This window comes from Gobius niger (genome assembly GCF_951799975.1).
Source record: "Gobius niger genome assembly, chromosome: 11".
Classification (NCBI taxonomy): Eukaryota; Metazoa; Chordata; class Actinopteri; order Gobiiformes; family Gobiidae; genus Gobius; species Gobius niger.
Genome location: NC_136862.1, coordinates 35,239,030 through 35,266,633, shown reverse-complemented (window position 1 = coordinate 35,266,633; position 27,604 = coordinate 35,239,030). Strand labels below are relative to the sequence as shown.

The 27,604-nt window shown below is 45.4% G+C and overlaps 2 protein-coding genes across 3 annotated transcripts in view; both read right to left on the bottom strand.

Moving 5' to 3' along the window:
• LOC306970389 (arrestin red cell) overlaps positions 1–6,409 on the bottom strand; it is a 69,102-nt gene extending 62,693 nt beyond the window's left edge. The window contains exon 1 of one of the 2 annotated variants that reach the window (XM_079566361.1): positions 6,139–6,409. In XM_079566361.1, coding sequence (XP_079422487.1) covers positions 6,139–6,164 — 26 coding nt within the window. In that variant the 5' untranslated portion in view covers positions 6,165–6,409. The remainder of the gene's footprint in view (positions 1–6,138) is intronic. The other variant, XM_079566360.1, reaches the window with a different exon arrangement.
• Positions 6,410–15,292: 8,883 nt separating this feature from the next.
• ap4m1 (adaptor related protein complex 4 subunit mu 1) overlaps positions 15,293–27,604 on the bottom strand; it is a 34,139-nt gene continuing 21,827 nt past the window's right edge. Inside the window, exons 11-16 of the mRNA XM_079566357.1 lie at positions 25,021–25,127; positions 24,832–24,923; positions 23,536–23,580; positions 19,932–19,982; positions 16,258–16,375; positions 15,293–15,630 (exon numbers count right to left, since the gene is read on the bottom strand). Coding sequence (XP_079422483.1) covers positions 15,439–15,630; positions 16,258–16,375; positions 19,932–19,982; positions 23,536–23,580; positions 24,832–24,923; positions 25,021–25,127 — 605 coding nt within the window. The 3' untranslated portion in view covers positions 15,293–15,438. The remainder of the gene's footprint in view (positions 15,631–16,257; positions 16,376–19,931; positions 19,983–23,535; positions 23,581–24,831; positions 24,924–25,020; positions 25,128–27,604) is intronic.

The window sequence follows — 27,604 nt, the reverse complement described above, 5'->3', positions numbered from 1 at the left end:
CTCACCCGCTGACCCTCACCCGCTGACCCTCATCCTCTGACCCTCACCCGCTGACCCTCACCCTCTGACCCTCACCCTCTGACCCTCACCCTCTGACCCTCTCACCCTCTGACCCTCATCCTCTGACCCTCACCCGCTGACCCTCACCCGCTGACCCTCACCCTCTGACCCTCACCCGCTGACCCTCACCCGCTGACCCTCATCCTCTGACCCTCACCCTCTGACCCTCACCCGCTGACCCTCACCCTCTGACCCTCACCCGCTGACCCTCACCCGCTGACCCTCACCCGCTGACCCTCACCCGCTGACCCTCACCCGCTGACCCTCACCCGCTGACCCTCACCCGCTGACCCTCATCCTCTGACCCTCACCCGCTGACCCTCATCCTCTGACCCTCACCCTCTGACCCTCACCCTCTGACCCTCTCACCCGCTGACCCTCACCCGCTGACCCTCACCCGCTGACCCTCACCCTCTGACCCTCACCCTCTGACCCTCACCCGCTGACCCTCACCCGCTGACCCTCACCCGCTGACCCTCACCCGCTGACCCTCACCCTCTGACCCTCACCCTCTGACCCTCACCCGCTGACCCTCACCCGCTGACCCTCACCCGCTGACCCTCACCCTCTGACCCTCACCCTCTGACCCTCACCCGCTGACCCTCACCCGCTGACCCTCACCCTCTGACCCTCTCACCCTCTGACCCTCATCCTCTGACCCTCACCCGCTGACCCTCACCCTCTGACCCTCACCCTCTGACCCTCATCCGCTGACCCTCACCCGCTGACCCTCACCCGCTGACCCTCATCCTCTGACCCTCATCCTCTGACCCTCACCCTCTCACCCTCACCCTCTGACCCTCACCCTCTGACCCTCACCCGCTGACCCTCACCCTCTGACCCTCACCCGCTGACCCTCACCCGCTGACCCTCACCCGCTGACCCTCACCCGCTGACCCTCACCCGCTGACCCTCACCCGCTGACCCTCACCCGCTGACCCTCACCCGCTGACCCTCATCCTCTGACCCTCATCCTCTGACCCTCACCCGCTGACCCTCACCCGCTGACCCTCACCCGCTGACCCTCACCCGCTGACCCTCACCCTCTGACCCTCACCCTCTGACCCTCACCCGCTGACCCTCACCCTCTGACCCTCATCCTCTGACCCTCACCCGCTGACCCTCACCCGCTGACCCTCACCCGCTGACCCTCATCCTCTGACCCTCATCCTCTGACCCTCATCCTCTGACCCTCATCCTCTGACCCTCACCCTCTCACCCTCACCCTCTCACCCTCACCCTCTGACCCTCACCCTCTGACCCTCACCCTCTGACCCTCGCCCTCTGACCCTCACCCTCTCACCCTCACCCTCTGACCCTCACCCTCTGACCCTCACCCTCTGACCCTCACCCTCTGACCCTCATCCTGTGCATCTACAGATTCTTACTAATCAACATAACACAGAAAGTCCCAGTGAGTTTAATAATCTATTTTTCAAGGGAGTCCTGGCTCCAGGAGTGAACCTATTGTACATGTTTTAGTGGTAGGGGAAACCGGAGGAAACCTACGCAGACACGGGGAGAACATGCAAACTCCACAGAAAGGCTCCAGGAATTGAACCCGGGACCTTCTAGCTGTGCAATGTCACAGTTCCCACAGTGTAGAGGAATAGTCCTACATTCACTGCACACACGGTGGTGGAACATTGACATAGAACATTTGTCTTTACATGGACTTAAGCAGGCAGACACTGAGAAATACATGGGTTTGTTTAGTGGGGACGCCGCACATTAATGAGAGAAAAGCAGAAGCAGAGACGGGAACTGCCACTACAGCGCGAGTAACTGGAACTATGAGGGATTAGATGGTAAGAACATTAACGATATTGCACATAAACACCTCCTCATTTTCCATGGGGAAAAGGGGAAATCATTTTGATGCCCGAGTTCCCGAGATGCAATAACCTTTGACCTCACAACACGACAGAACAGCGACAATATATTTCATGTCTTTTAGTTTAATAGATTGTTCTTGTCTCTTTTTCCTCTGATTGACAGGTAAAAATAATCGAATCTTTCTGTTTCACCGATCAAAGCAGATACAAAGGAGCAGCAGGTCAGTGGTTTGCAGACAACTTTCTCACGGGAATTCATAGTGTGTTGTTGTGTTTTTTTAAATATTTCACTTTGCTACAACACAAAAGCACTTGAACACAATGCACTCGTAATTTCCACTTCACAACTGGAAAGGATCACATGACGGCAGGATTACGGCCTACAGTCCTTTCCTCCTCTCTCACACCTTTATGAGGAGGCCATTTGAACCTCGTTCATATTTGCTGAGAGAGAAGATGAACTTTGGGACAGGTCCAGCCAATTACAGCAATATTAACCATAAGTTACCATAGTTACCCCAATAGAATTCCTCTGCCCCCCCACCTCAATAGTAAAGTCGAAGCTGTTCAGAAAGTTGTGGTTGTCATGTGACTGCAACCCAAAACATCCTACCTGTCAGTGTGTAGAAGACTTTGTGTTGCAAAGCATTTGAGTCAAAATAATAAGTCATGTCAATATTTTTAGGCAGTTTTTCTATTGTTTACGCTAGTGTGTCGTAACTTCGTCCCAATTCCTCAATTCATATCTCATGACGTGCGCTATGGCTAGTGCTAGCTGGTTTGTGGGAAGATAAATAACCCAAACTCTAGTCCTAATCCTAATTTGAAGTTTTTACAGTGGACCGTGCCTCCCGAGCAGACCATCTATCACTAATCCAGTCCAAAACCAGAAGATTAATCACGTGATACGAGTTCATTCATTCATATGGATGGCCGTCTTGAACCAGCGATTCGGCACGGTTTCGAAGTTCCAAAGTGCACGCCTTTCAAAACATCATTCAAAACGCGCATGTCACATGACTCTGACGTGCTTCATAAAACACCACTGTTTCACAACACTTCACTAGGGGGCGTCTGTGTCCAACCTTAGTCCAACCACAGGGCCTCGCAAACCTTTCTCCATGTTTCTCTAGTGTTTTAGTACAATGCGAGAGTGCACTCAGATGGGTTAGTTGATAAAGTTACCGCGCTTGTAAACACTAGGGATGCACCGATACGATACCAGTATCAGTTATCGGGCCGATACCACATGCTTGTACTCATACTCATACTCATCAATGAGGTCCTGATACCAGAAACCCATACCACTTGACGTGCAGCCAGCGCTCCTACGGGGGCGCAGCTCTCAGCTGAGGAGAGAAAACAGCAACAAACTGGAGACTCGGTTAGTAAATCCAATATTCCACATAGAGCTGACTTTATTACAGACGACACTCCCTAAATCAGAGTCTGTGCTGGATTTAACCAGAGCTAAATGTTGTTAGTGCTGCAGCGTGGAGTCTGCACTGCACTGTTTACAAGATAGAGGCTAATGTTGCTAACTAGCCGCTAACTCACTGCTAACAGTTGCCCAGGGGCTTATTCATCTGAATAACTAACCCAGCAACTAAAAAGTCTTCAGAAAATCCAAATTAACGATTCAGCATGTCCATATTGAGCGACAATGAAAATGCCTTGTTCTCGTATAGGTATTCGGTATCGGCAAGTACTTAAATCAAAGTCCTCAAATCGGTAAAGTGTGCAAGTCTGTGCATTCCTAGTAAACACAGCTCGTCTAAGGGGCGTGGGTACGAGTCACACCTCTGACAGATCACTCTGAACTACAGGCCTCCAAGCTTTATGTTTCAGAACTGTTCATGCTAACAGGCATTTTTTTAATAGATTAGCAAGAAAAAAAGCATTGAGTTGGAGGAAAAATGTAGAACATTTAAGACAGCTGCTTCATTGATTTATGTTCCTATTGTCCACACATTCACAAAAAGTCCACATTCTAATTGGCAAGTAAAAAATCAACCAGAAGGTGGTTTTATTTCAATCACAGACGGATCAATAACATGGCTGAATCCTGAAACACTGTGAATGTGGCTGGACGACACTTTGTCATTGTGGAGTCTTTGAGGGACCGGCACAATCAGCCAAATCAGTATTGTAGTAATGTTCCGGTCAAAGTTCACAACTACCCACAGTGTCAACAAAGCCCATTAAAACCAGACTATCATAGTACGTAGAACAACCGGCTATTTAGAGACTATTGCGTCACCATTACATCACTTAAGGTGGTTTTACGGCGATATGCAGGTTCACATTCATCCTCCATTGCAGTGCGACTGTCCACGTCTGTGGAAGAGTTATGCTCGAGTGCAATGGTCACAGTTTAAGTACATTTCAGTTACTTTTTGTTCATTCCCCTTCCCCCTGGCAACTTTGATGCAATTTGCACAAATTACCTCTCAGGTTTACTATGAAATTAAATTAAACATTTCAATAATAAATTAAAAAAAAGAATCTCACAGTGTTGTATATGGAGCCACCATACGTACTCATCAAATTCCCTACTGAAAGAAAAGATCCAGAATGTCGTGATGAATGGATTAAATTAGTATGTTTGACATAGCTAGCTAGTAATGCTATTTGTAACCAATACATCTATGTACTTAATACAACAACTGTTTATGTATTTATTGGTTTAGCCATAAGGGCCACAAGTTCTTTTCCTCTTGCCAGTAACGCTGTGTCCCCGTTTCTTAAGAATTACTTTTAAAATACCTATTTTTAACACTCAAAATATTCAATGTCTGTGACACTCGGTCATGTTAACAGTTTGGGATGCGATCTGGGTAGGCCTGACCTTTAACCTGGACCAGCATGCTTTACGCTCGGTGAGAAGCTGAATCCGCTTATTGGCAAGTAAAACCAGCCAGAACGTGCTTTTATTTCAATAACATGGCTGGATCCTGAAACACTGTGAATGTGGCTGTACGACACTTGGCCACTGTGGAGTGATCGTTTGGAACTGTGAGGCACCGGCACAATTGCTACAACTGCTTTGGAGTTTCATGAAGCTTCACTTTGCCCATCCCTACGAGTTACCAGCAAGTTAGCAACAATAGTGCAAACAAACTAAAGGCCAGTCCACTTCCATGTTCTGTACGCTTCAGACTGTACAGGCAGAGCAGGCCTGACGCTGAGCAGATGTGGCCCTTGTCAGTTTCAACTGGGCATTTATTAACATTATGACGGACTGTGGCGTATTTGTGTCACGTGACACACAATTACAATATTTTGACATCCCATAAGAAAACGTGACAGAGTCTAGTCATTCCCACATGTTGCTCGGACGTGAGGTTAGTGCTGACAGAATGGGAGCAGATGACAGCAGTGTTTTGGAGAGAAAACACAGGCTGCAGTCGAGTCTCCGCTGAGGCGGCTCAGTGACGCGGCTCTGCTGAGCAGATCCTGAGCCTCTCGGTAGTAAAAACAAAAACATGTCGCCTCCAACAGCCCGAGGACACGGAGATGAGCGCGTTTAACCAGGGCCCAGGGGCAGCAGCGAGAAAAACCCACGCAGCGCATTCACAGCCAATTACAGCAGATGAGTGCGGCCGCTGCACCAGAACACGCTGCTAAACTCACACAGTAAGGAATTCCCGTCAAAATGCAACAATTACAGACACATCTGTGGCAGGTCACGGAGTGGCTTAAGTCGGTCTATATTTCGGCAGTGCTGTAGTTTCACAAATGCAAACAAAAACAACGGAAAGACGAGTTTAATGAGGCGTCCGCGCTGTCAATTCCGCCCACTCCGCTTTTATTTTAACACAGAATGTCCATGACGTCTGGCCCACGGCCGTTCACCCCATGAACAACTATCGGAACATCACAGCACGTCCACAGGTCAAAGCAGGCGTTTAGTGAAGCTGCCCGTGTTTGTTTGGAAAGAGACGTCTCTTGGCAGAAGTGATTTGCCTTCCGCTGTTGGTGTTAGCCGCTTCCAGCTAACCCCACCCTGCTAGCACAAACTCTAGCTTTTAACAAGGAAACAGACGCGGGAAGAGTCACAAACCCCGTGTGTGGAACGGAGAGCCTCTTACTCTCGTTCCGCTTGGTCGTGATGCTTGTAGGCGCTCGCACTGCCGAGACGTCCCTAAATGAGTGAAGCTTTCCCCCCGCAGTGACCAGACGCTGCCCACAAGCCAAATGCGTGAAGCTAAAGCTAAGCTAACTAGCCGTTAGCCGCGGTTACCTGGTGCCCTGCGCCTTGTCGCCCATCTCCGCGGCAGGCGAGGAGCGGCCACAAAGATCACACAAAATGAGCCGTGTGCGAAGCAGATCGGGGGGGTCTTCAGAGTGCGGTGTCCTGAAGAAGAGTCCTCCGTGTCCGCAGTGTGGAAGCTTCACAGAGCCTTCGCTCAGCACTGGGTCTGCGGCTAATGAGCGCTTCCTCCTCCTCCGTCTGTCTGCGCGCGGAGCCTGTCCGTCCTCTCAGATCAGTGTCTGCACCTCTGCACCACCAGCGGAGATCCTTGTATCACTCCTTCCTCCGCGCCTCCGATTTGAGTAAATGCAAATGCCGGGGACATTTGCATTGTCCACAGACCGTGTTGGTTCTGACCTGCAGCTGCACATGCCAGACTTTGTGTTTTATTCGTGTTCTGCTCCTGACATTTCTTCTTCTCACAGCGCGCGCTCTGCCTCCGGGACCGTGTGAGGACTTTCAATGTTGGCAATGTTCTCCATCAGCACCACTTTCATTTCATGTTGAAGCTTTTTTCATCACTGTAGGCTGTTTCTCCTCCTCGTGCAGCTGGTTCCAGATTGCACATGGACTTGTTTCTGAAACACTGACTTAGGGTCAAACGGATGAAGTGTTCTTACACATGACGCACCAATAGGTTTATTCTATTGAATTCTTTCATGCTGTTGAATCTACACTATTTTACAGATATTAATTCAACCTTTGAAAGTAGGCAAGAAAACGGATTCTGATTCTGGAGATGAAGACGTGGATGTCTCAGAACTCCAGCTGAACAGAAGCCACGCCAGCACCCCGTCCTCCTTCAACACATTCAGAACAGAGCTGCGAGCTTGACCACCTCACACCCATCCTCCACATCCTCCTGTGGCTTCTGCAGTGCTCCACAATACCTTAAATAACTGCTCCGCTCCCCCCACCCTGCGCACCATGGGGGGCAGAGCGCCTCACCTCTGGAACGCCTGAGGTTCTGCAGGAGCCACGAACTCTGGACTCCTTCAAAAGGCACTTGAAGACCTTTTTGTATGTCATGACAGCTTTACTTTTGAATGTTTCTTTATTTCTTTATTTTGGCCAGGGGCAAGCAAAATAACAAACATCAACAATATGGTTAAGAATGAAAAATACATGATTACAAGTGTCATCACAGACACTTCCTGGTGCATCACAAACTCCTCCTGCAGCTCAGGAAGAGCTGATGGTGAGAGGGTTTTCATCACTTCCGTTGTCGTCTTTGTGATCTGGTAACTTATAATGTAACTTGTATTTGTAATGTTTGAAAAGTTTGAAACACTGATGAACATGACAACACCAGTAATGATTATTACAGACAGCACGTCTTTAGTGCTAGTTTATGTTTCAGCTTTAGACTGAAGATGTTCACCGTGTGTCTGAACAGCTCAGGTGACGAGTCCGAGGTTTGAATCTGCAGAGACAGAAAGTAACACATGTGGAAGTGGCGTTCAAAGTAAGGATGTGGTTGTTTCCTGTCAGTTAATGTGACTTGACATTACAGAATTGCGTGATGTACTTATTCACATGGTTTGGTAAATATGAACATTTTAAATACACCTTATATTTTATTTGTGTGTGTAGATTTTGATGTCTATCCATACTACGTATAATGCATTTATACTCAACAAAACGCGCTAAAGTCCAATTTAGTTGTGTGCCAAAATATCTGTGCACGAATCTTTACTAAACACTTCAGATGAAGTAATGGAATATCTTTAGTACACTTCAAAAAGTATGTCAAGAATAGCACTTATGTTTACATTTACCTTCAGCATGTTCATTCAGAAGCCCCTTATGAGAGACCAACAGGCCTCAAGTGGACCCACCACCTGCAGGGGGCGCCATCAGGGGCTGGAGCAGTGCTCAGCTGCCCCCACGACCCGGCAACGGACAAGTGGACCAAGATGGATGGATGTTCATTACACGCTGAACATGCTTAAATGTAATATATTTATTAACAAATTGGTTTTATTTAGTGCTTTTCTGGACACTCCCGAAATTATTAATTATTCATTCACTCCACACTCCAACAAATCGTAGCCACAGCTGCCCTGGGGTAGTCTGACAGAAGCGAGGCAGCCAATCTGTGTCATCAGCCCCTCCCACCACCACCAACCACTCACTCACTATACGGATATATGTTTGAGCAGACATTGTGAATGCACTAGACCCTCTACACCCCCCACTGGTCAGTAAGAACAGTGGGGGTGTAGAGGGTCTAATGATGTGTTCACTCTGTTCTTACTGACCAGTGGGGGGTGGAGAGGGTCTAATGATGTGTTCACTCTGTTCTTACTGACCAGTGGGGGGTGTAGAGGGTCTGTTGATGTGTTCACTCTGTTCTTACTGACCAGTGGGGGGTGTGGAGGGTCTGTTGATGTGTTCACTCTGTTCTTACTGACCAGTGGGGGGTGTGGAGGGTCTGTTGATGTGTTCACTCTGTTCTTACTGACCAGTGGGGGGTGTGGAGGGTCTGTTGATGTGTTCACTCTGTTCTTACTGACCAGTGGGGGGTGTAGAGGGTCTGCTGATGTGTTCACTCTGTTCTTACTGACCAGTGGGGGGTGTGGAGGGTCTGTTGATGTGTTCACTCTGTTCTTACTGACCAGTGGGGGGTGTAGAGGGTCTGTTGATGTGTTCACTCTGTTCTTACTGACCAGTGGGGGGTGTAGAGGGTCTGTTGATGTGTTCACTGTGTTCTTACTGACCAGTGGGGGGTGTAGAGGGTCTGTTGATGTGTTCACTCTGTTCTTAGCAAATTTCTCAAACTCTCAAGCGAGAAAAAGTGAGTACAATTTCTCACATTTATTGGTCACTAAATGTGGTTTGATCTTCATCAAAATCACAAGAATGATTAAACAGAGTCTGGTTAAACTAATACTACACAAACATTTACATTTGATCATATTTTTATTGGCAACAACATATAAACATTCACAGGAGAGCGTGGAATAAGTGAGTACACCGCCTGAATCTCGCTGAACTGCAGCAGTTTTGTAAAGAGGAATGAGCGAGATTCATCCTGATCGAGTGTCTGATCTGCAACTACAGGAAAGCAGTTACTGCTTTTCTTTAGTTGTAGGGGTTCACTTACTTATTCCATGCATGTTGTGAATGTTTGAGGCTTTTCTGCATAATATCTTGATCTTAACTTATGAATACATTTGTCTATTGATGAAGCACGTAGTCCAGACCCTGATGCTCCTGCTCCAGACTTCACAGCGAGGAGAGGGTTTGGATGTTGATGCTGTTCCATTTTTCCTCCATTTTTCCATCAGGAACAACAAGATGGCGGAGTCTGAAGCAGGAGAGCTTCGACTGAATGTGTCAGCGGGTATAGAAAGAAGGGCACTGGCAACTTTGAAGTTGAACTTTGAAGAAGGTCGACAGCATCCAGATCCTTCCAGCAGATGAACAGTGGTCCTTAACACAGCTGACTACGAGGCCAAGATCAATCACCTGCTCCGGGATGCTAAAGAAAGAACATCATAGATTACCTTCAGAGGCTGGAAAAGGAAGAAATAATTGACAGAGCTGCATTTCAAGCAAGGGAGAGGCGATTCCATGTATTTATGGGCTATCCAAAAATACACAAAGGTTTTCCTCAAGACCATTTTGTCCCTGTTAGTTGGCAACACAGAACACCATGTGGAAAACACAAAGGAGTTTGTGGAGAAGATCAAACACCTCCTGCTGGAAACAGAAACTATGGTGTCTCATGATGTGACAGCCCATCTGTCCCAACCTCAGCAGCAGCAGTCACAACTGGGCTCCATGAGTTTTACTCACATTCAGTGTTAGACAGGAATCATTCAACCATACAGAGATGTTGTCCAATGCCACGGAGAGCTTGGTTGCCACTTGTTCATGGTCCTTCCCATCCGTGTAGATAACGGTGTCGTCAGCAAACATCTGGACATCCACATCATCACACACGGATGGGAGATCATTTATATATAAACAATAATGGCCCCAAGATAGATCCCTGTGGCACTCCCATAGTGCACTCTCTCAGTTGGGACAAACATGATTTTACAGTTGAATCTTGCCTTGGGCCGGAGGTTTGAAACCAGGGCGACGGAGGCAGGTAGTAAAGCTGTCCTGCTGTCCCCAAGGCTAAATGTCCGTGAAGCAAACCAAAGGATGAAAAGGGGCCATCTCTGGAATCTGATTAGCCACCCCCCAAAAATATATAGTTTCATAATTATGCCTTCCTACATTGTGGGAGAAATATATTATCTAAGACCAGGTCGAGTATGTTGAGGACGTTTTGTGTCCGTGGGAACAAGAGAAGAAACTGTCCTGTCGACAATATGGCTCCACAACGGCGGAAAGTTCCTGGATGAAGGTTTGAAGAAGCCGGGTTTAAAAGCCACTGGTGTCGTGACCCACAGACACAGAGGGTGCAGAAAGAGGAAGTGGAAACATGAAGCTGACTCAGAACTGAACTCAAACAGCCACATCAAAGCAAAGACATCAGCCGCCTTTTAATCATCGCTATGTTCAAGTAAAGGAAACACTCAAGGGCCCCATGAACCAACCTGTCACTCAGAACCCTGCAGTAAATGCTTGAAATACACAGTCTGTGTCTGAAACCATCAAATTGTCTCCTCTAAGCTCTAACACTAGTAACTCCTGAACCTTTCATGGGGCGACTGTTAGATCTGTGCAGTTTGGGAACTAGACCTTCGGCAGCATTTGAACAATCCGTCCGTCCTTAAACAGGGGAAAGGGAAGTGACATCACCAACAGCTGCTTTTCTTCTTCTTTAAAGTTATTGGTGGAGCGCAGGCCAAACAAAAGTGCATGTCGCCCCCTAGTGTCCAACAACAACATAGTGTCCAAACAAAGACATTTAAGGAGAAAAATAAATCCAAATGATCCAAACATTTCCCTTTAGTGTTATTTTATTTCAGCAGCTGTTTCATAAAGCGACAGCAGCAAATGATCCATGTGGCTTAAGTTCTACTAAATGAAAACAAAAGCATTTAATCTGTTTCCTGAGTTTACTCTTTAACACTGACATGTGACTGAGCTGTGGGGACGACAACATGGATTTATCACTTTTATAAAGTTTGGCTTGTGCACAATCTTTTTATTATTATTATTATTTATATTATTAAATGTGCTCCTGTCAATCAACAGTGGTTGCTCATGAATCACTCGAGGGTGGGGGCGAGGGGGGTGGGGGGATTTGGCGCAGTGGCTTATGGGACGGCACATAGCTCCTAATCACCGGTTAGTTAGCATCAGAGGTCCCTATGCTAAAGTGGCTATGATAGTTAGCATCAGAGGTCCCTATGCTAAAGTGGCTATGATAGTTAGCACCAGAGGTCCCTATGCTAAAGTGGCTATGATAGTTAGCACCAGAGGTCCCTATGCTAAAGTGGCTATGATAGTTAGCACCAGAGGTCCCTATGCTAAAGTGGCTATGATAGTTAGCACCAGAGGTCCCTATGCTAAAGTGGCTATGATAGTTAGCATCAGAGGTCACTATGCTAAAGTGGCTATGATAGTTAGCATCAGAGGTCCCTATGCTAAAGTGGCTATGATAGTTAGCATCAGAGGTCCCTATGCTAAAGTGGCTATGATAGTTAGCATCAGAGGTCACTATGCTAAAGTGGCTATGATAGTTAGCATCAGAGGTCCCTATGCTAAAGTCGCTATGATAGTTAGCACCAGAGGTCCCTATGCTAAAGTGGCTATGATAGTTAGAATCAGAGGTCCCTATGCTAAAGTGGCTATGATAGTTAGCATCAGAGGTCACTATGCTAAAGTGGCTATGATAGTTAGCATCAGAGGTCCCTATGCTAAAGTGGCTATGATAGTTAGCACCAGAGGTCCCTATGCTAAAGTGGCTATGATAGTTAGCACCAGAGGTCCCTATGCTAAAGTGGCTATGATAGTTAGCACCAGAGGTCCCTATGCTAAAGTGGCTATGATAGTTAGCACCAGAGGTCCCTATGCTAAAGTGGCTATGATAGTTAGCATCAGAGGTCACTATGCTAAAGTGGCTATGATAGTTAGCATCAGAGGTCCCTATGCTAAAGTGGCTATGATAGTTAGCATCAGAGGTCCCTATGCTAAAGTGGCTATGATAGTTAGCATCAGAGGTCACTATGCTAAAGTGGCTATGATAGTTAGCATCAGAGGTCCCTATGCTAAAGTGGCTATGATAGTTAGCACCAGAGGTCCCTATGCTAAAGTGGCTATGATAGTTAGAATCAGAGGTCCCTATGCTAAAGTGGCTATGATAGTTAGCATCAGAGGTCACTATGCTAAAGTGGCTATGATAGTTAGCATCAGAGGTCCCTATGCTAAAGTGGCTATGATAGTTAGCACCAGAGGTCCCTATGCTAAAGTGGCTATGATAGTTAGCACCAGAGGTCACTATGCTAAAGTGGCTATGATAGTTAGCATCAGAGGTCCCTATGCTAAAGTGGCTATAATAGTTAGCATCAGAGGTCCCTATGCTAAAGTGGCTATAATAGTTAGCATCAGAGGTCACTATGCTAAAGTGGCTATGATAGTTAGCATCAGAGGTCACTATGCTAAAGTGGCTATGATAGTTAGCATCAGAGGTCTCTATGCTAAAGTGGCTATGATAGTTAGCATCAGAGGTCCCTATGCTAAAGTGGCTATGATAGTTAGCACCAGAGGTCACTATGCTAAAGTGGCTATGATATTTAGCATCAGAGGTCCCTATGCTAAAGTGGCCATGATAGTTAGCATCAGAGGTCCCTATGCTAAAGTGGCTATGATAGTTAGCATCAGAGGTCCCTATGCTAAAGTGGCTATGATAGTTAGCATCAGAGGTCCCTATGCTAAAGTGGCTATGATAGTTAGCATCAGAGGTCCCTATGCTAAAGTGGCTATGATAGTTAGCACCAGAGGTCCCTATGCTAAAGTGGCTATGATAGTTAGCACCAGAGGTCACTATGCTAAAGTGGCTATGATAGTTAGCATCAGAGGTCCCTATGCTAAAGTGGCTATAATAGTTAGCATCAGGGGTCCCTATGCTAAAGTGGCTATGATAGTTAGCATCAGAGGTCCCTATGCTAAAGTGGCTATGATAGTTAGCATCAGAGGTCCCTATGCTAAAGTGGCTATGATTGTTAGCATTGAGGCTCCTTTTCCTAACTACTTCCTAACTGACAGGGCAATTCGGAAGCTTCTTGTCATGGCGGACGCTGACGCACATCCGGTTTGGCGTAAGAGCTCGTTTCGGACGCAGCCTCAGTCTTCCTACTGATTTTGGTGATGCAGTTACATCACCTCTCCACCAATGCTCCGTGGCGCTCTTTATCCTGATTGACAGGTATGACAGGTAGTCATGGTTTCCTAATGTTAACTTATAATGAGCAGTGGACAAACCTTTTACTCATGGCTTCACCAGATTCTTGGTGCTCCTGCCCAAATGATGTCCTCTCTCCCAGTGCACAGTACACCGAGCGGGCACCAGAGGGCCCCCTACCGACATTCTTGCTTGGGGCCGCTTCCAGATGTGGAGCTAGGCTGGCTGGAGGATTCACCTATTGTACATGTTTTTAGTGGTAGGGGAAACTGAAGTATCCGGAGGAAACCTACACAGACACGGGGAGAACATGTAAACTCCACACTGAAAGGCCCCGTCCAGGTAAAGGTAAATACAAACAATTTCAAAATGACTGGTATAGAATTAAAGTGACACTAGTGAAAACGCATCAACCAAAAGCTTTCTTAAACATACGTGTCTTCAGATCCTTTGTTTGTCAGCCAGATGCAGAGACAGGGTGTTCCACAGCCTGAAATGACCGGTCCCCTCGGGTCTTATGATGAGTGGTGGGGACCACAAGTAGCCTGGGAACTCTACCAGCGGGTGAGTCTGGTCACCACAGAGTCGATTCCATTTCCCACAGCGGTACATTCGCAAGCAAACAGGAAGGGGAGTCAACCAATCAGAGAGGGCGGGCGGGCGGGCGGGCGGGCGGGCGGGCGTCCGTCCGTCCGTCCGTCCGTCCGTCCGTCCGTCCGTCCGTCCGTCCGTCCGTCTGTCTGACTGAAATCACCCATATATACATGTGCCACCACCACCAAAACTACAAATAAAATCACCACCTAGAGTCAACCCCTGTCCCACCCAGCTGTTGCTAGATTAGGTCCACACCAATTGGGAAGATCTTGTTTAAAATGAAATGACACAGTAAGCTGAAACTAACTCAAAAATAAACGGCAACCAGCACTGAGCCTATAAAAGCACAGTGCGATTATTAAACAATATAACAGAACAATTTACAATTAAAAGCATACCTTTAAAACTGGACTGTTAAGACCCTTAAAAGAATACAAAATCATTTACAATGTAGTGTTTTACAATAAAAAGAACCTTAAAACCTAAAACTGTTCTCACCAGGAAGCAACGTGTGCACAGGCCTGCTCAGAAAGAGGAAGCAAGCCTGTGTAGCTCCTCCCTTTATAGCCTCCTGTGATCACCTGACCACACCTGTCCCTGCCACACTAGGTCCAAAAAGTACTTCTGTGTAGTGGTAGTTTATGTCAGTCGGTATCTTCACACAGACACGATTAACTACAAAACTTGAAAACACTGAAACAATGACTGAAAAGACTTTTGGCTGAAGTGAAACCCATACTGTGTCTAAAGCCAAACCTTATTACAGCTTAACGTAAAGCGGCAAGCATACGTGAATTCACACAAGTCACACATTTCATCAATAGATTTGGCTCGAATCAGTCAGATACATCGTATTTTTAAGGTGTCATTCAGACTATTCCATACATTTACTCCTCTGACGGAGACACATCTGGCTTTGGTTTTTGTTCTAAATATACTTTTCTGATAAACACGAGTTCCTCTTCGATTATAGCCAGTCTCTCTGGGTTTAAACCTTTCTCTAATAAATTCAGGACGCTTATGGTTATGAACCTTACAACAACAGCTGTGCTGAGATCAACTAAATCTTGAAATATCCCACAATGAACTTGAAATACAATGAGGCACAACTTACTTTGGGTAAAAAGTTAAGTGTTACATTTGAAAAATGAGGAGAAAATGCAAAAATCTTGATAAATATTGAGCCCAAAACTGTGTATCTATAATTTATTGAAGTCAGTATAGTCATATACTTTGTTATACAAATAATAAAATAATAATAAAATATGACATGGCCTTTTTACAATGCACTTCCTCAAGTTTTCTTCAGGCTTTGTTTTTGCTCTTCAGAAGTCCTCTTTTTGTTCTACATACTCTTCCACAGTCTGCAGGATCATTACTGTGGTTCACATTCGGACAGTGTAGGAGTCAGAGTGTGTGGTGTATCGGACCCATCTCTCCCCAGGACTGGGCTGGACAGGGCTCAGTCTGAGGAAGCGGATCTGGAGTCCAGTGCAGGTCCATTTCGGGACTTCAAAGCTGAGTCCAACCGGTCCCACCTCCATCAGCGACGCCGAGCTGAGGCCCGGCACCTCCAGCTGTGAGGAGAGCAGAGCTGTCACCAGCAACTCACCAGACGTGGGTAGAGGAGCCAAGTATTTACTCATTACCCATTTTACTCAAGTAGAAGTCAAAAGTGTTTGCTTAAGTAAGAGCTGCATACTAAAAAAAGATCAATTATTATGAAGAATTAAAAAGGACTGTATGAAAAAAATACTTGCAAAAGTACAATTACTTCAACAAGTAACTTAAGTACATGTACTTGAGTAAATGTAACTGAGTACTACCCACCGGCTGCTAATAGATGTGTTTCAGTCAAATTGCACTCATTGCAACATCTCCACTTAAGCTCCTACAGACTAGAGACATTTGGAAGTTTTTTTCACAGTTTTTCTGTGAATATCTCATTTATTTATTGAGTTTTGGAACCCAGAGAACAAGGCTTTTGTACTAATAACTATTTAAAAACTAAAGAAATAAAAGCACACATTTAAACCTGGCTCTGTCAATTAAATACCTTCACATTTTGTCGCTGAATTGCTGAAAAAGTAGGAAATGTTGGGGTCAGGATGAAATATGTGCTTGTGTTTTATTGTGTTTACGGGGTGAAATGTTCCACAGTGAGACTTTAACTCTCGGTTTGTTGATCTGAGTTGATTTTGTACCTTAAACAGAGCAGACAGCTGTGTTCCACCGCTGAACTTTGGGATGGACCAAAGCACGACTCGACTCTGGGTCTGCAGCTCCGCCACCTGCTCCGGACTGCTCAGCTCCTGAGACAGACTACAGGCCAGGAGAGGAGGATGAGGAGGAGAGGAGAGGAGGAGAGGAGGAGGAGGAGGAGAGGAGGAGAGGAGAGGAGGAGGATGAGGAGGAGAGGAGGAGAGGAGGAGAGGAGGAGAGGAGGAGAGGAGAGGAGGAGAGGAGGAGAGGAGAGGAGGAGAGGAGGGGAGGAGGATGAGGAGCAGAGGAGGAGAGGCGGATGAGGAGCAGAGGAGGGGAGGAGGATGAGGAGCAGAGGAGGATGAGGAGCAGAGGAGGATGAGGAGGAGGATGAGGATTGATATTAAATGGCTAAATCATCACAGTTTTTTAGGGATCGATTCATATTTTAATTTAAGATTTGTTTTTGTTTTATTGTTTAGATTATTTTTGTTTTAATAATATGGTTGTTTCAAAATCTTTGTTACAAACTGCACGCTGACTTCAGTTGTTGTCCTTTTGTTTTTTTACTGTGATTTACTTTAACATTTTTCAAGGTTTGTTGATACACTTTACCTAAAAACAATAAATAGATGAAAATCGGCAGCTCTAGAATTTTTTGTGTTTTTTAGTGAGTACAAATATTTCTCTGACTATAGGCCGACACACACCGAGACGCTTTGACAAAAAAGACGGGTCACTGGCCTGTGACGGACACTTTGTTGGGAGGGACGAGAGCAGCAGCGGACACAGAGAAAGCATCATCAGTGATAAACTCCAGTCTGTCGCCAAACTCAGTCGCCAAACTCAGTCGCCAGCTCAGTCACCTACGAGTCGTCAACTCAGTCGTCAACTCAGTTGCCGACTCAGTCGCCAACTCAGTCGCCAACTCAGTCCCCTACTCAGTCCCCTACTCAGTCACCTACGAGTCGCCAACTCAGTCGCCAACTCAGTCGCCAACTCAGTCACCTACGAGTCGCCAACTCAGTCGCCAACTCAGTCGCCAACTCAGTCACCTACGAGTCGCCAACTCAGTCACCTACTCAGTCCCCTACTCAGTCCCCAACTCAGTCCCCTACGAGTCGCCAACTCAGTCGCCAACTCAGTCGCCTACTCAGTCCCCTACTCAGTCCCCTACTCAGTCGCCAACTAAGTCCCCTACTCAGTCACCTACGAGTCGCCAACTCAGTCGCCAACTCAGTCGCCAACTCAGTCACCTACGAGTCGCCAACTCAGTCACCTACTCAGTCCCCTACTCAGTCCCCAACTCAGTCCCCTACGAGTCGCCAACTCAGTCGCCAACTCAGTCGCCTACTCAGTCCCCTACTCAGTCCCCTACTCAGTCGCCAACTAAGTCCCCTACTCAGTCACCTACGAGTCGCCAACTCAGTCGCCAACTCAGTCCCCTACTCAGTCACCTACGAGTCGCCAACTCAGTCACCTACTCAGTCCCCTACTCAGTCCCCAACTCAGTCACCTACGAGTCGCCAACTCAGTCGCCAACTCAGTCCCCTACTCAGTCCCCTACTCAGTCCCCTACGAGTCGCCAACTCAGTCGCCTACTCAGTCGCCAACTCAGTCCCCTACGAGTCGCCAACTCAGTCGCCAACTCAGTCGCCAACTCAGTCCCCTACTCAGTCACCTACGAGTCGCCAACTCAGTCGCCAACTCAGTCCCCTACTCAGTCACCTACGAGTCGCCAACTCAGTCACCTACTCAGTCCCTTACTCAGTCCCCAACTCAGTCCCCTACGAGTCGCCAACTCAGTCGCCAACTCAGTCGCCTACTCAGTCCCCTACTCAGTCCCCTACTCAGTCGCCAACTAAGTCCCCTACTCAGTCCCCTACTCAGTCCCCTACTCAGTCGCCAACTAAGTCCCCTACTCAGTCCCCTACTCAGTCCCCTACTCAGTCCCCTACTCAGTCGCCAACTAAGTCCCCTACTCAGTCCCCTACTCAGTCCCCTACTCAGTCCCCTACGAGTCGCCAACTCAGTCGCCTACTCAGTCCCCTACTCAGTCCCCTACTCAGTCACCTACGAGTCGCCAACTCAGTCGCCAACTCAGTCGCCTACTCAGTCGCCAACTCAGTCCCCTACTCAGTCGCCTACTCAGTCCCCTACTCAGTCACCTACGAGTCGCCAACTCAGTCGCCTACTCAGTCGCCAACTCAGTCCCCTACTCAGTCCCCTACTCAGTCCCCTACTCAGTCACCTACGAGTCGCCAACTCAGTCGCCTACTCAGTCGCCTACTCAGTCGCCAACTCAGTCCCCTACTCAGTCCCCTACTCAGTCCCCTACGAGTCGCCAACTCAGTCGCCTACTCAGTCCCCTACTCAGTCGCCTACTCAGTCCCCTACTCAGTCGCCTACTCAGTCGCCTACTCAGTCCCCTACTCAGTCGCCTACTCAGTCGCCAACTCAGTCCCCTACTCAGTCGCCTACTCAGTCCCCTACTCAGTCCCCTACTCAGTCCCCTACTCAGTCCCCTACGAGTCGCCAACTCAGTCGCCTACTCAGTCCCCTACTCAGTCCCCTACTCAGTCCCCTACTCAGTCCCCTACGAGTCGCCAACTCAGTCGCCTACTCAGTCGCCAACTCAGTCCCCTACTCAGTCGCCTACTCAGTCCCCTACTCAGTCGCCTACTCAGTCCCCTACTCAGTCCCCTACTCAGTCCCCTACTCAGTCGCCTACTCAGTCCCCTACTCAGTCGCCTACTCAGTCGCCTACTCAGTCCCCTACTCAGTCCCCTACTCAGTCCCCTACTCAGTCCCCTACTCAGTCGCCTACTCAGTCGCCTACTCAGTCCCCTACTCAGTCCCCTACTCAGTCCCCTACGAGTCGCCAACTCAGTCGCCTACTCAGTCCCCTACTCAGTCCCCTACTCAGTCCCCTACTCAGTCCCCTACTCAGTCGCCTACTCAGTCCCCTACTCAGTCCCCTACTCAGTCCCCTACTCAGTCGCCTACTCAGTCGCCAACTCAGTCCCCTACTCAGTCCCCTACTCAGTCCCCTACTCAGTCCCCTACTCAGTCCCCTACTCAGTCCCCTACTCAGTCCCCTACTCAGTCGCCTACTCAGTCCCCTACTCAGTCCCCTACTCAGTCCCCTACTCAGTCCCCTACTCAGTCCCCTACTCAGTCCCCTACGAGTCGCCAACTCAGTCGCCTACTCAGTCCCCTACTCAGTCCCCTACTCAGTCGCCTACTCAGTCCCCTACTCAGTCCCCTACTCAGTCCCCTACTCAGTCGCCTACTCAGTCCCCTACTCAGTCCCCTACTCAGTCCCCTACTCAGTCGCCTACTCAGTCCCCTACTCAGTCCCCTACTCAGTCCCCTACTCAGTCGCCTACTCAGTCCCCTACTCAGTCCCCTACTCAGTCGCCTACTCAGTCGCCTACTCAGTCGCCAACTCAGTCACCTACCAGTCATATGTTATTAATGGCACATGCCTAGCTCACATGTTTAAAGCGCCGCACGGTTTGAGTTTGGTGCACTCTGAGTCTGAAGCTACAGCAGAAGATTTGCGTGGATGAAGACAGTATTGACAGCAGTGACGTCATGCCGTGAGGAGTTTGAATAAATTTTCTTATGTGAGCCTGGATCGTCAGATTTGCGTTGCACATTTGAATGTTCTGACCTGACGCAGCCTTTGGGAACGTGGACCGAGGCTTGGACATTTATGGCAGCTCTGAGGAAAAACAACAGGACAAAATGTTAGCAACTGTTTTTATATTATGCCACTTTAATCACGTCCAAATCAATCCAAAATCCAAATCACCAAATCCTCTTCCATACAGTTGTATTGGCCCAAACTCTCCGTCTGAAAAGAACGTGCACTGTTTGGACACCCTGCAGAATAAAAGCCTCACAGTCCCCAAATATGGCAAGTATCACAGCTTCAGAGGCGTTTTCTAGGCAGATAAGAGTCTTTCATTTCTAGTTTTAAGGGATTTTAGTACTTTTTTCTAAACAAAAGTCTTCCAGATTTCTGAGCTGTCTTGTCATGCACTCCTGGAGGTTTATGCGCAGATCGTATATGATGTTTAGGTCAGGAGACTGAGGCCCACAGCTAAACCTTCAGACTGCAGCTCTTGATAAACCATCGTAAAGCATCGTTTGAGCTGTGTTACCCATCTGAAGAAGTCATTTGTAACTTCAGCTTTTCAAATGACATTACGTTTTCCTGCGGAATTTGTTGGAAATTAATTTAATCCATTCTTTGTTCTAGCCATGAAACGTTCCCTGTGACACCGACTGCAAAACAAACCCAAAGGATGATGGATCTCCACAGTTGGACAGAAATTCTGAGCCCCTTCTTCTCCAAACTGACCGTTGCACATTCAGGCCAAAATATTCCATTTTAACCTCTGTTTTTTTTGTTTCCAGAATGCATGAGGCTTGTTTTAATGCTAGGTCTAAACTTTTCCATCCCACTGTAGAACATTTGGCCACCTTTGCACAACTTACCTTTCTAATAATATTCACATTATTAGAAATTTTGATCTGGGGGACAAAACCTTTGCTACACAGTGGTAGTGAAAGGATCAACTTCTGCTAAGCGGCCAAATACTACTGGGGCCTTTTCCACCTCCGTGAAGCTGGCCCTTCATCATGCTCATATTTATATAAAAAATATGTTGATCGTTTGTGCTGTCTTGAGCTGTAAAATCTTCATTTGTGCAGTTATTGTTTTTGAGATAATAATGATCGTTTTATTGGTCACCCAACCCGTTATAAAGCTCCAAAACAGGTAAAAATTGTGTCAACCTCTTCCTCTACATCTGTGCTGTTTGGTGCTGTAAAGATTTTTATTTGTACTGGTTTGGTTTTTAAACTATTACAAACTTAAGAACCTTGAGGCAGGAACCCTCGTCCTCCTCTGAGGAGTGCGCACGTGTCAGAGGCGAACGGCAACACACACTGCATGCAAAAAAGACTCAGCAAAATCTCAGAAATGAAAACAGCTCAAACACAATTTTTTACAACACAAAACAGCACAAACAATTGACATGTTTTGAATATAAATGTATGTTTAATGGGGGGCCACCTTCACACAGCTGCCTTACCTTATCTCGTGTAATGTAGGACCAGCAGCTAAAGGGACTACACCGAGTTTAAAAATGTTACATTTAAGTATTTTCCTCACCCTACATGTTTCAACAATGTCCTAATGTGTAGAATGAGCCCAGACCTGTTCACCACAACTGCCTCTAAAATCCTGCACTGTCACTCAGAAAGGTGATAATTCATGCACAAGCTTAAAGAGGGGGTATTATGCTTTTTTCAGTCACATAGCACCAGTCTATATCACACTACAATGATGACAAACCTTCTGTTGGTCTGTCAATGCAGTAAATTAGAATAACTGCCTTGTATAAAATTGCTCTTTCAAAATGGCCGTAGCAAACGTCTTGAAATAGGCCTCTGTCTCTTTAAGAACCTCTGACCCTTTCCGACACGCCCCCTCCACACACTGTCTGTGGCATCACAACAACACTGCGCTCGTTGTCTCCACAGTATTGAAACTACGATCGGTGCATTTTAATCTTTATTGTTGGAAAGGAGCTACTGTTTATCACTTTGTGAACAATGGCCACACAGGATATTATTTGGAGACAAACCTTCCACACCGGACGCTTGGAAGGGGCTCTTGCCTGAAAAATAACTGCTGTTTGGAGGCTTCTCTTTGCTACTGCCATGCCCTATGGATCTCTAACTATACCCCCATGGACGACACCAGGATCTGCAGGAGCCCATACCATTCAGAGACGGACATTATCTGTGCAGGTGGACAATGGTTTTTCGAGGTTACCCGTTAGCTTGTTATAATCGACTACAGCTCATTGTTGATGAAAAGTCTGCAATAAACCACAAATGTGTAAAGCCAGGCTCATTGTGTGATCATCGTAAAGGCTGCTTCGAGTAGTTGCTGCTTTATTGACGTTATTTGTGCATAATATGCTGCCTGTTTTCAATGAATGTTGTGAAGGTGAAGGTTGTTAGCTTGTCGCGGCTAATAGTGCCTTAGCTCCTGGAGAAACCACTCGGCTACGACTCACTGTAGATGAAATGTGAGCAATAAACTACAAAATCAACAAGCCAGGCTCAGTGTGTGATCATCATAAAGGCTGCTTCAAGCAGTTGCCTGTTGTAGTGGCGTTTTCAATGCATAATATGCTGCTTGTATTCAGTGAATTTTCCCGTTAGCTTGTCGCGGCTAGCTTGTTAGCTCCGGGAGAAAACCACTCGGCTATGACCCATTGTAGATGAAATGTGAGCAATAAACTACAAAATCAACAAGCCAGGCTCCGTGTGTGATCATTGTTAAACGGTTCTTTATGTGTGTGGTGGTTTTATTGACTTTATTTGTGCATATTTCTCGTTTTCACGTGATGACTTTAGCTTAGCATTAGCTTTCTCCGGAGGCTCTGTGCATCATCAAAGCCCAGCGCAGAACCAGACACTGAAATAAGTGTTCTTGTCACCGGTTTTAATCCTGGGTGTTTCGGTAACAGAAACACTGATGTGTGTCTTTGTAAAAGTCTCAGAGCTGCTGTGGCTCCGGTTCACAACACATGAAGCTAATCCTCCATGATGACTCTGTTTACATCTTAGGGCTGGACACTGCGGGGAGGGGGTTCTGCTGAGGAGCAGTGGTTGGTTACTCGGCTGGTGATGAAAGGATCGGGGCGTCTCCAGGCGGTGGAGGCGTTCCCAGAAGGAATCAGGCGTTTTATCCCTAAAATGGCCGCCATCAGAGTTTTTACGGACTACTCGAAAATACGTGAATGTGCCAAGGCAACACTTCAGGCATGTTTTTAATGAGGGAATGACTTAATAACATGATGTAAAGCTTGAAAAAGTCGATTTTGCATAATACCCCCCCTTTAATATAGAAGGTGCAGTTACAGGTATGACCTGAGGTGGCAGTAGTGAGTATAAAATGGCTAACTTGCCTATAGCCCCTTTAAGGCCCGGGCTGTTAAGAGTGAAAAAGGGTGCACAGCAAACTCACTTTGAAATGTTTCTTCCTCATTTGTTTTTCTGCTGCAACACACACTCCCTTTGATTAACAAAAACAAGCATCTCTTTTTGCACCAACGTTTGTTTTTAAGCCAGCGCTGAACATGATCATTTTTTCTGCTACCGTTTACATTTAATTCCATTAAGTTCCATAAAATCCATTGATTCTGAAAAATGTGTTTGGTTTTGAACATGAACACAAAGAAAGTGTGAATTACATTTTGGGCGGCAATTCACAGCGCAGCTTCAGGTACATCAGCAATCTGTGGAACACGAGCAGAGACACAAGTTAGTAGCTTTGGTGGTTTTCACACGGCTCTGGACAGGTCGACCTAAAGGGGTGATACAGTAAAGTCTGTGCATCAGCCTTTATTAACACTGTTTTACCATGGACTGGGTGAATACTCCATTCTGATTGGCTGGAGGGTGTACATTAAAAAGTGATCATCTAACCCTACAGTTGAATCACATTCTATATAACTCCACTGCAGGTGTAATGATAAACAATTGAGCTGGAACTAGCTTCAGGTAGAACATCTTAAAAAGTGAAATAACTCATGTCCAGGACTTAAAAAAAAAAGCAAACAGGCCCCAATGAACAGTTTCAGTTTGTGGGACTATGGTGTAAGTGGGATAATGCCCGACAAGGTGTCCATTCTCAGAACTAAAGGGACGACGCGTCGCGCCTCTGTGTCATCCATTTATTTCTGATAATGGCATTATCCCTTACTTAGCTAATGATTAGCAACAAGCGGGAAAGTGTGTTCTTAAGACTTAAACTTGTAGTTTAAAGCACTACACCTATTTCAAGAAACTCATGATCTTTATTGTTGTTAAAACATTAAGAATATGTTTTGGATTTATATTTAAGTGTAACAGACTTTGAACATTCTGTGTGTAAAGAGAATTTGTATCGTCAATATGCAAATTATATTTTCTGTAACAGGCTCTCGACCCGAGAGCAGTACTTTGTGTAAATATAACCGCAGCACTTTGGGCTGAAGACCGGCTGACACAGCAGAGGTGCATAGGTATTTATAGATATCTCAAGAACATGTGTGGATTTCCTGAATAAAAGTGCATTTAATGATTTTAGTTAAATGCAGTTGAGTAGAAATATCCACCAAATACTGTAATCGCCAGAGGGTGCTAAAATATTGTTCAAATGTGTTTATTTAGGTAGTAGTAGTCGTAGTCATAGTCGTAGTCGTAGTCATAGCAATAGTAGTAGTAGTGGTAGTATTAGTATTAGTCATAGTAGTAGTAGTAGTCATAGTAGTAGTAGTAGTAGTCATAGTAATAGTAGAAATAGTCATAGTAATAGTAGTAGAAGTCAGATTAGTATTAGTAGTAGTCATAGTAGTAGTAATAGTCATAGTAATAGTAGTAGTAGTCATAGTAGTAGTCAGATTAGTATTAGTATTAGTAGTAGTAGTAGTCACAGTACTACTAGTCATAGTAGTCATAGTAGTAGTAGTAGTAGTAATCGTAGCAGTTGAAGTAGTAGTAGTTACCGTCCAGAAGCGTCTCTCTCGACTGTAGGAAACAGTCTGAACGGAGCGGCACACGGCAGCTCCTCACTCAGCTGATACTGCATTATACTCTGCTGTAAAGTAAACAGGAGAAACAGTAAATACACAGAAGCCCTCCCTCTCCCTAGACACCTCCTCTTGTAGAGTTTCTGTACAGGTTCATCATTGTACCTCTCCCTGTGAGGGGCAGAGCCGGAGGATCCTGTTGCTGTCAAACTCATCCAGTTTGACACTCTGGTGAAAGCTGCACTCATCGACTCTCACGGCCGCTCCATAACCTCAACACAAAACAAACACATCTACTCAATAACCAACACAAAACAAACACATCTACTCAATAACCAACACAAAACAAACGCATCTACTCAATAACCTCAACACAAAACAAACACTTCCACTCAATAACCTCAACACAAAACAAACACTTCCACTCAATAACCTCAACACAAAACAAACACATCTACTCAATAACCAACACAAAACAAACACATCTACTCAATAACCAACACAAAACAAACACTTCCACTCCATAACCTCAACACAAAACAAACACATCTACTCAATAACAACACAAAACAAACACATCTACTCAATAACCTCAACACAAAACAAACACATCTACTCAATAACCTCAACACAAAACAAACACATCTACTCAATAACAACACAAAACAAACACATCTACTCAATAACCAACACAAAACAAACACATCTACTCAATAACCTCAACACAAAACAAACACATCTACTCAATAACCTCAACACAAAACAAACACATCTACTCAATAACCTCAACACAAAACAAACACATCTACTCAATAACCAACACAAAACAAACACATCCACTCAATAACCTCAACACAAAACAAACGCATCCACTCAATAACCAACACAAAACAAACACATCTACTCAATAACCTCAACACAAAACAAACACATCTACTCAATAACCAACACAAAACAAACACTTCCACTCAATAACCAACACAAAACAAACACATCTACTCAATAACCAACACAAAACAAACACATCTACTCAATAACCAACACAAAACAAACACTTCCACTCAATAACCTCAACACAAAACAAACACTTCCACTCAATAACCTCAACACAAAACAAACACATCTACTCAATAACCAACACAAAACAAACACTTCCACTCAATAACCAACACAAAACAAACACATCTACTCAATAACCAACACAAAACAAACACATCTACTCAATAACCAACACAAAACAAACACTTCAACTCAATAACCTCAACACAAAACAAACACTTCCACTCAATAACCTCAACACAAAACAAACACTTCAACTCAATAACCAACACAAAACAAACACTTCCACTCAATAACCAACACAAAACAAACACATCTACTCAATAACCAACACAAAACAAACACTTCCACTCAATAACCAACACAAAACAAACACATCTACTCAATAACCAACACAAAACAAACACTTCCACTCAATAACCTCAACACAAAAAAACACATCTGCTCAATAACCAACACTAAACAAACACTTCCACTCAATAACCAACACAAAACAAACACATCTACTCAATAACCAACACAAAACAAACACTTCCACTCAATAACCTCAACACAAAAAAAACACATCTGCTCAATAACCAACACAAAACAAACACTTCCACTCAATAACCAACACAAAACAAACACATCCACTCAATAACCTCAACACAAAACAAACACATCCACTCAATAACCTCAACACAAAACAAACACATCCACTCAATAACCAACACAAAACAAACACATCTACTCAATAACCAACACAAAACAAACACATCCACTCAATAACCTCAACACAAAAAAAACACATCTGCTCAATAACCAACACAAAACAAACACTTCCACTCAATAACCAACACAAAACAAACACATCCACTCAATAACCTCAACACAAAACAAACACATCCACTCAATAACCTCAACACAAAACAAACACATCCACTCAATAACCAACACAAAACAAACACTTCCACTCAATAACCAACACAAAACAAACACATCTACTCAATAACCAACACAAAACAAACACATCTACTCAATAACCAACACAAAACAAACACATCTACTCAATAACCAACACAAAACAAACACATCTACTCAATAACCAACACAAAACAAACACATCTACTCAATAACCAACACAAAACAAACACTTCCACTCAATAACCTCAACACAAAACAAACACTTCCACTCAATAACCTCAACACAAAACAAACACATCTACTCAATAACCAACACAAAACAAACACATCTACTCAATAACCAACACAAAACAAACACTTCCACTCAATAACCTCAACACAAAACAAACACATCTACTCAATAACCAACACAAAACAAACACTTCCACTCAATAACCTCAACACAAAACAAACACATCCACTCAATAACCTCAACACAAAACAAACACATCTACTCAATAACCAACACAAAACAAACACTTCCACTCAATAACCAACACAAAACAAACACTTCCACTCAATAACCTCAACACAAAACAAACACATCCACTCAATAACCTCAACACAAAACAAACACATCCACTCAATAACCAACACAAAACAAACACATCTACTCAATAACCAACACAAAACAAACACTTCCACTCAATAACCTCAACACAAAACAAACACATCCACTCAATAACCAACACAAAACAAACACTTCCACTCAATAACCTCAACACAAAACAAACACTTCCACTCAATA